The sequence below is a fragment of the Trifolium pratense genome, linkage group LG1 (genome assembly GCF_020283565.1).
Source record: "Trifolium pratense cultivar HEN17-A07 linkage group LG1, ARS_RC_1.1, whole genome shotgun sequence".
In the NCBI taxonomy this organism is placed as follows: domain Eukaryota; kingdom Viridiplantae; phylum Streptophyta; class Magnoliopsida; order Fabales; family Fabaceae; genus Trifolium; species Trifolium pratense.
The window spans coordinates 28265484-28275033 of NC_060059.1; the positions used below are offsets into that span (position 1 = coordinate 28265484).

The window sequence follows — 9550 nt, forward strand, 5'->3', positions numbered from 1 at the left end:
TTAGGCAAGATGAGTAATTCAATATTTTTTTTTGTTTCTACACAAAAGAATGTGTCTTTGTGCACCAACGGCTCTTAAGACCACCTCCAGCGGTGGTTCCTCATGAGAGTTTGCCAGCATGGCAATGATTTGGGGTCCACTTTTTCTTTGCTTTGGAGCTCCACCTGGCTATCAGTGTATAAACAAGCAAAGGTTCTTCAAATTTTTTTTTGATTTTAATAATAAAAGTAGCCGTTACCAACGGCTAGTTTCTTTTTTTTTTCTTTTTTTTTTTAGTTATTTTTTAGTTATAAATATAGTTTTGTGAAAAAAATTAACCAACACAAATTTTACCAACACTTATATTTTCTCTTCAATTTCAATTTTCTCTCTCACAATTTCATCATTTTAATTCAAATTTTCATTTTTTTTTACTTCAAATTACAATTGTTTAGGTCAAATGGATCCTAATCATTTTCATTATCAACAAGCTATGTTCAATTTCATGCAAAATTATCAAAATCCTAATCCTCAAAATTCTCAAATTCCACCGATGCCACCATTTTCTACTCAAGTTCCACCATTTTCTACTCAAGTTGGTACTGAAAAAGAAGAAAGGGTTGTTGTTAAAAAAAATCTCGAGAGCAATTTGCAAGGGATGAGGATATACTACTTATCCAATCATGGCTCAATGTTTCAAAGGATCCAATTGTGGGAGTTGATCAAAAGGCTGAGAGTTTTTGGGTAAGAGTCGCTGCCAATTATAACCAGTATCGTGGGGAATCGCGGGAAAAGTTAAAGGGACAATTAAAATGTCGATGGCATCGAATAAATGGCTTGGTTCAAAAATTTGTTGGGTGTTACAAACAAGCTGTTAATGGAAAGAAAAGTGGGACATCGGAGAACGATGTCATGGCCGCTGCAAATGCATTTTTTGCTCAGGATCAAGGTACAACATTCAACCTTGAGTACGCATGGAGATTGTTAAAAGATGAACCTAAATGGATGGGAGAATCGATTGAAAGTTCTTCAAAAATAACAAAGACTTATGCTAGTGAGGCATCATCGGAGAACCCAAATACACCTTCAAGTTATGAGTTTAACTCATCATCACCAATGGAGTTTAACTCAATTTATGGACGACAGTGATGAAGAACAAGAGCTTCAGAATGAACTTCAATCTGGAAGTTCCTCTAGGCCAAAGAAAAGAACAACGATAGATCGAGGTCGTGAAGAAGGGCATAATCGATTGTTCAATGACTACTTCTCGGAAAATCCAGTATACACAGATGTTCAATTCCGAAGAAGGTTCAGAATGCATAGGCATGTATTCCTTCGAATTGTAGATGCCCTTGGAAATCATGATGAATATTTCCAAATGAGGGTCGATGCAACTGGTAAAATGGGTCTTTCACCATTGCAGAAATGTACATCTGCTATTCGTATGTTGGCGTATGGGTCTGCTGCTGACATTGTAGACGAGTATGTTCGAATCGGTGAAAGCACTTCAATTGAGTGCTTACAAAGATTCGTTCAGGGCGTGAATGCTGTATTTGGGGCTGAGTATTTGAGAAAGCCTAACAACACTGATGTTGAACATCTTTTACAAATGGGAGAGTCACGTGGCTTTCCAGGTATGTTGGGTTCTATTGATTGTATGCATTGGGAATGGAAAAATTGTCCTGTTGCATGGAAAGGACAATTTTGTCGAGGTGATCATGGTAAGCCCACAATCATGCTTGAAGCAGTGGCATCACAAGACTTATGGATTTGGCATGCTTTTTTTGGTATTGCAGGTTCAAACAATGACATTAATGTGTTAAACCAATCTAATGTGTTTAACGATATTTTGGAAGGACATGCTCCCAATGTGCAATATACAATCAATGGGACACCATATAATATGGGGTATTATTTAGCAGATGGTATATATCCTGAGTGGGCTACATTTGTCAAAACCATTTCAATGCCACAAGGAGAAAAGAAAAAGTTATTTGCTCAACATCAAGAATCAGCTAGAAAAGATGTGGAGCGGGCATTTGGAGTGCTTCAATCTCGATTTGCAATTATACGTGGCCCAGCACGTGCTTGGCACATGGGCACCCTCAAGCATACCATATATGCATGCATCATATTGCACAACATGATTGTTGAAGACGAACGACATACATATGGAGGTAATTTTGATTACTCTTATGATAATGTGGATGACAACAACTCAACAACCGAAACATTTAGCGGTCCTCATCCGAATCTTGCAACAAGACTACAAAGAAGAGCAAGTATTCGAGAAAAACAAGTTCATCGTCAACTTCAAGGAAATTTAGTCGAGTATATTTGGGAACGTTTTGGACATGTAGATGATGAAGTTTAAGTTTAATTTATTATGTGATGTTATTTATTTTTATTGTTTTTAATTATATGTCATGTATTTGAGATTAATATTAATTATCATTTTAAATTATAAGTTCAATTTGAATTTTATTTATTTTATATCAATTTTAATTTAAATAATTAAAATTATTATTTTAATTATTATAAAATTTAATATGAATAAAATATTAATAAATAAAGTAAAATTGTGGGACCCAATATGGGTTCTTCAGAGTTGCACCATTGGAGATAAAAATTAGTTGAGTTGCTTCAAGCTGACGTGGCTTAATAGGTCCCACAAGGAACCCAAAAATAGGTTCACGGTTGGAGATGCTCTAAGTGTCACATAGATATGCACATGGTTTTTTAGCTCTTTTCTTTTAATTTTCAAAAAATTGTGAACCATGTCTTTATTTTATTAATTAATAGATATCTCACTTTATTTTATTTTTTCATTCACATATAGTCTTAACTATTTATTCTACTCTCTTCGATCCTATATACAAGAAAAAGTTTGATTTTTAGATTCATTGTAAAGTTTATGTATCTAGACTATAAGTTTATGTATCTCTTTTTAATTATTTTTCTACACATTTGATTTGACAATGAACCTCAATCACGATAATTCTTGGTCAAATTTTATAACAAATAGTGACAATTCTCCTCATATCCCAAATAAACAAAATAACTTGTACTTTGAAAATGCACCTTTTAACTCAAATCTAAATCATAACCCGAATTTTCAAAATTCTCGTTTTATCTCAAATCCACAAAATAACTCACGCTTTGAAAATTATCCATATCATACTAAAAATTATTCGTATCATACCGAAAATTATTCATATCAATTAACTAACTTCACTATGCTTCATGGGATTCAAATGAGTAGTTGTGGCATGCAATCAAATGACCCGAAACACCACAGTTTTGCACTCAAACAGTGGGTTGGAAACTATTAACCTTGGTGAAGAAGTTGGATCGACACTGATTGTTAATACGCCAAAAGCAAGATTCCAATCAAAGGAAGATGAATTTATCATTCAATCATGGCTCAACATTTCAAAGGATCCAATTGTTGAGGTTGATCAAAATGGAGAAAGTTTTTGGAAGATGATTGGTGAAGCTTACAACAAGTATAGTTGATTTGAACTTGCTAGTTCATGCTCTTTATATCCTAAATGCATTGAATCGAGGTAGGTATGTTTTCGTTAATGGTAAAATTTTATTTGACCATATCAACTAGCACCTTTGAGTCACTGTCAACTTGAAGGTGGGTAATTTCATGTCTCCAAGCCAGTTTTATACTGATATACATGCCCCACATATATGCATAGAGTGCATCACAAGTTCCAATTTTGCGGGAATAACTAACTAGACAAACATCATTGCTATCTCTAAGAAGACTGTCACATCCTGAAAGGTTGGTTGATCCTTTGTGTGTGTCATCCATCACAATTGAGTTTGACTCATCCGTCTCAAGTAGGGATGGCAACGGGCGCCCATGGGTGCGGGTTTGACAATTACCAAACCCACACCCGAAATCATCACCCAAACCCAAAGGTTGTTCGGGTGGCAAAACAACACCCACGCCCACACCCATTGGGTTCGGGTTTTTTCCACCCAAACCCAAACCCGCAGCACATTTGAAAATAATTTGCAAATTTAAGAAATTAAATTCCAACATAGACTTTGAATTAAATTACAACTAAAATTAAAGTCTTCCAAGGAAATTCAAACATTGACTTTCAAGAAATTACAACATAGACTTTCAAGAAATTAAATTACAACTAAAATTTAAGGTCTTCCAAGAAAATTGAGGGAGACTATGGGGGTAATTAGGTAATTATAAAATATTTTGGGTGGGTGTATGGGTTTCGGGTGTGAGTTTGACTGATACCAAACTCACACCCATATTATCGGGTGTCACCCGAACCCAAACCCAAACCCAGACAAATCGGGTTTCACCCGTTGACTTGGGTTTGGGTTCAGGTGGGTCTCTCGGGTTTGGGGTTTTTTGTCATCTCTAGTCTTAAGGTCACTTCTAGGCAATAAAAATATTACCCTCTTCAAGAGTATCTATTTTAGGCTTATAATTACACTTTTGATCTTCCTATTTTAACCACCTGTGATATTGGTCCCCCTATTTTAAAATCACTCAGTTTTGGTCACTCTCCATAGATTTTTATATTTAAAAATAGTGATTTAACATATTTTAAAAGATATGACACTATGTACCAAAAAAAAAAAGATATGACACAATTTGATGACAGGAAATGGTTAAAAGTCATGAAATTATAAGAAATTTCATTAAAAATTGCAGTTTCAAATTAAAAAGTTATTCATTTCACTTATATTTTGTTCAACTTCAACAAGTAAAATGTTCCATTTTATTGGGTGAAAGTATATAATGTCAAAATCACTTATATGAATGCTCAATGTCCAATTAATGTGTTTATCCAATCTAGTGAAGCTCCCCCTTCACGGCCCAACACCACCACCGAGTGCCACCGATGAAGTGTCTAACAATAGCCTTCAAATTGTGTTGAATGGTGTGAGGGATATTCAGTTCATGAGCCAAAGGAGGCCCACGCCAAGAAATCAAACAAGAAGTTTGTGGTTGCTCCATCACCATGTAACTAAGGTTGAATGCTCTATAATGTCAAGAGGATTTGTTTTAATGTCACTCAATATTGAAGAAAATATATGGTTACACATGGTTCGATTATACCTCAAAACTCAAATGCAGACCATTGTTCATTAAAGTGCAAAAGATCCCAGCAAAGTTTCAAGTTGGTTGCTATAATTGCTACAAATAGATTGCTTAAGCTTGCTCTTAAGAAATTTAATTTGGCACTATTGGCCTATACACAAATTTAAGAGGATTTTTGAATCAGTGATAACTCTCACTCAGAGAGGATAAAAATGTTTAAGCACAAAATATAACAAGATGACTCCCTAATACACATTGAGAATTTCAAGTTTGTTTAATGAATCTTGAAAATGTTCCTCTTAATTGTTTGCTATAAATTTATTCTTAATATTTTTGATAGCTTCTTCGGTGTTGACGAGACTCTATTTATAGAGGTGAACAAAAGAGTCCTAGATGTTGTCACTATATATAGGCATCATCCAACAAAAACCTAATTCTAGAAACAAAGTACGAACACGGTTTTACTAATTATATGAAGGAAAATGTTATTATGTGCACCAATGACACATGTTAAGTAAGTAAAAGTAGAAATAATATATTGAAATTTGTGCATTTAATTTCTTAAACATTAAAAAAAAATTCTAACATTAAATGCAATTTTTTATATTTAGAAGCTTAACATATGTCCTTGGTGCACATATTAACATAACCTTATATGAATTTCGAATGATTCAAAATTGATCCTTCCCCAAAAAATAAGGATTCGACATATGCTCTTCTAAAGTGAGTAAATCACTTTAGAGCGTAAAGTGAACAATTGTTAATTAACAAATCAAGATAAAATATTATAGATGCACTATAACAAATCATGGGATTATTAAAATAACAATCATTAGTTTTCTCATTTTATACTTGATCAATCTAGAGAATCCAAATCCATAAAAATTATCATGATTTATACCAAATTTCATCAACATGTTTAAAAGTCAACATATATCCTGTATATCTTGATTATATGGGACCTTGTAGGTTGCATCAATGGATCATGTCTCCCATAGTTTTTAACTGTAATTTTTTCTCATAATTTTTAATTATAATCGTTTTCATATTGTTCTGGACTGGGTCAAGAGCTGACCCAAATTCAATCATGCTCGGACTATAGAGGATGACCCAATCAAACATGGTTTCCTCATCCACGTCAGCACATGATGTGGCCTTCTCGACGCGTCATCACGTCATGATAAGCATGTGCTCCTACGCGAGCACATTCGTTCACTTGAGCTGATCCATTATCCTGGCATCGTGGAACTGCTCACCAGGACGTGGAATAGCAATTGCCTTTCCTACGATAACGGGGCACATCCTGGCAGTCGAGTCTATTGGGTCTGCTTAGCATGGCCCATTAGACCGACCTTTGGCCCAGCGCTGGGGACAACTATATAAGCTCTCATATACAAAAGAGTCATGTCTATTCTTCATTATCTCACTTTACTCTCTTTCTAGTATCTCTTGAACTCTTGTTGACTTAAGCATCGGAGCACCTGCAGGTACAATCCCCCTCCATGGACCAACTGCTTAACGATTCAACCACCTGCCCAACGGACGATTGACTGGCCATCATCCTATTCTGATCAACAAATTAGATCACATATAATTTCTTTTTAATGAATTGGTTCTTCTGAAATCAAATTAATCACCAATTAATTTCAATTGCAACTATAATAACAGAGTTTTGCTGCGATCACAAACACTATCAATATTGTTTTGTTGTGACCATTTTTGCAGTATTAAATGGTTTTTTTTTAAGAGATTGTTAATACTCCACTCTGGATTTTTTTTTTTTTTACAAAATACAATCGATTTTTTTAGTTCCCTGTGAGATGAAAAAATATATATTTTTTTGTTGGAAGATGAGCAGAGCACGATGAATGATGAACATGCATGACTTGTGCAATCATATTTCTTAATTTGTGAAGTAGTTTAATGACTCGACTTTTTTTTTTAGTCAAGTAGTTTAATGGTTAAAAATTTCACCCTTAAGGTGGATAAGTGAGATGACCAGAGTTATAACTCCAGCCCATGCGTATATATATAATGCAATATCCTGCCAACAGAGCTAAGTTCACGAGACTAGAAATTTACTTCTTGAGATGAATAAATAGGGAATTTTGAATTAGAATTCCGATTCCTATATATAATGCGATATTTTTATCAACTGAGATATGTTAATGAGGATAGACAATCATAATTTATAAGGGATGTGGATATAAAAAAAACAGATGAATCAAAACAAAAAAAGAAGGATTGAAATGAACAAATAAACAATGATTTTATAATTTATTTTTTTATAATTATTTTAGGAATGATGTTCTTATAAATTTATAATGAGAGAGAATAGATAAGTAAAAAATTGACAACAAAATAATCATTAAACTACTTCATGTCCGTTTAAAAAAAATATACATATTTTCATAAGAATGGAAAAAATATAGTTAATGTGTTAATGCTATAATCATTCATGTCCGTCTAATAAAAATGAAGGATTGAGATTATAACTGCGTTCGATCATCTTTGATAATCAAGATTGTTTGTTCACTTTTAGATAGCCGAAATTATTTACTGCGCGTGAAGTAGTTACAGCAGACAATCGTAATCCTAATAAGAATTCCTACACTAGCACTATTCATGCATCATTCCAAACCAATCAACTAAAAGTCTAAAACCAAAGGCAGAGCAGTATTGGTTGGAAGTAGCTAGGAAAAGTCATTATGTGAAGTTCTGGTCACCTTTGTCATCACAAAAGTCAATTGTCACCAAATCCATCAATTATTAAAAACTACAAAACGATGCTTCCTCTCTCCATCTTGGAATCTCCATAGAAACCACCTTTTTATTAACTTTATTATTTTTTCAATTTTATTTCTTCATTTCTTCCATTACAACACCCCTCATATTTATATATACTCTTCACTCCTTATTTTCCACTCAACAAACTCCTCTCTCCATTCCAAATTAAGCACACTCCTTAATCTCTCCAAAAAAAACATAACAACCTCAATTTAGAAACATGGAACCACAAACCTTCGATTCCACCTTCACTTTTTGGCCCTCAAACATGTTACAAATTCAAAATTCATTTTTTGAAACCAAAAACATGGTACAAACAAAAACACAAACTCATGTTCAAATCCATCAAACCTCTTTCTCCAAACCTCCAAGATCAACCTCAAATCTAAGCAATAGAAAACCCTCTTTGAACATCACAATCCCTTCCATAAAAAAAACTCTCCCACAACAAAAAATGATAAAAAGTGAAAACGCCAACAACACCAACGAGGATAATAATAATAATAATAATAAACACTATAGAGGTGTTAGAAGAAGACCATGGGGAAAATTTGCTGCAGAAATTCGTGACCCTAATAAAAAAGGTTCAAGAGTATGGCTTGGAACCTTTGAAACAGCCATAGAAGCTGCAAAAGCTTATGATAAAGCTGCTTTTCAAATGAGAGGAAGTAAAGCTATAATGAATTTTCCTTTAGATGTTGCTACTGATTCAATAGAATCATCACTTTCTAGTTGCATAAAAGTTGGTGAGAAAAGACAAAGAGATGAAGGAAACTATGTTGAGATCAATAATAGTAGTAATAAGCAAGTTAAGAAAGAAGAAGGGGTTTCAATTTGTCCTTTGACTCCTTCATGTTGGAAAGGTTTTTGGGATACTGATGTTATGGGAACTATCTTTAGTGTTCCTCCTTTGTCACCTTTATCTCCACTCATGGGATTTTGAGGTGTTAATTAGTTAATTAAGGCCCTTTCAATTATGTTAAGGTCTTAATTGAAGAGTATATAGATTAAGAGTGCTTCAATGATGCTAGTTATTGAAAGAGGAGTGTTTATAGTATGTTTTGGTAAGTGAAGATTAGATATATATTGGTTGATTTTTTATTTTGGTTTTTACCATCGGTATCGGCTTACTGGACCGCCTAATTTGATTCGAAGATCAGTTTTGATATCAAGTGATTTTAATCCCTCCGAATTGCAGTTGCAGGAATTCGAACCATCATCATTCACACCAAAACCATAGTTTGGAGTGTTAATAAGTATGTTTTGGTAGGTGAAGATTAGATATATATTGGTTGATTTTACTTATAGTGTAAATATAGGAAGATTCAAACTAGTGTTTATCTATTTAATTAATTCATTTGTTTATTTGGTCAAACAATATTGAATTGGTCAAAGAATATTGAAATTTATTCATTTGTTTATTGGAGAGAATATATGTAACTTGTGTTATAATATTTTTTTTTGTTGACAAACTTGTGTTATAATTCGGCAGACTTCAATTCATTATTATTAAATTGGTCTAATAAAATGACTTTTAAAATGTCTCCGCTTAGCTCAGTTGGTAGGAACATCGCATTATATGTGTAGAATCCGGAATTCAAACCTCATATATTCTACTTATTCACCTCTAAGATCGGCTACCAAAAAAAAACTTTTAAAATACTTATAACTAGTTCACCGTAATATATATACTTGTAACTA

The 9550-nt window shown here is 33.5% G+C and overlaps 1 protein-coding gene across 1 annotated transcript; it reads left to right on the top strand.

Moving 5' to 3' along the window:
* The first annotated feature begins 118 nt into the window (after nucleotides 1-118).
* LOC123891695 lies at nucleotides 119-9282 on the top strand. The gene is made up of 5 exons (XM_045941604.1): nucleotides 119-176; nucleotides 435-574; nucleotides 682-928; nucleotides 1035-2335; nucleotides 8340-9282. The coding sequence occupies exons 1-5, from the start codon at nucleotides 119-121 to the stop codon at nucleotides 8790-8792; spliced, it is 2199 nt and encodes a 732-aa protein (XP_045797560.1). The 3' UTR covers nucleotides 8793-9282.
* Nucleotides 9283-9550: the final 268 nt, after the last annotated feature.

What these genes read in the sequence shown, in the direction of transcription:
- LOC123891695 (XM_045941604.1), top strand. Translation starts at nt 119, where the DNA reads ATGGCAATGATTTGGGGTCCACTTTTTCTTTGCTTTGGAGCTCCACCT. An exon ending in ATTTTTTGCTCAGGATCAAG is followed by an intron (nt 929 to 1,034) that starts GTACAACATTCA and finishes GACTTATGCTAG; the next exon opens with TGAGGCATCATCGGAGAACC. An exon ending in TTTGGGAACGTTTTGGACAT is followed by an intron (nt 2,336 to 8,339) that starts GTAGATGATGAA and finishes AACACCAACGAG; the next exon opens with GATAATAATAATAATAATAA.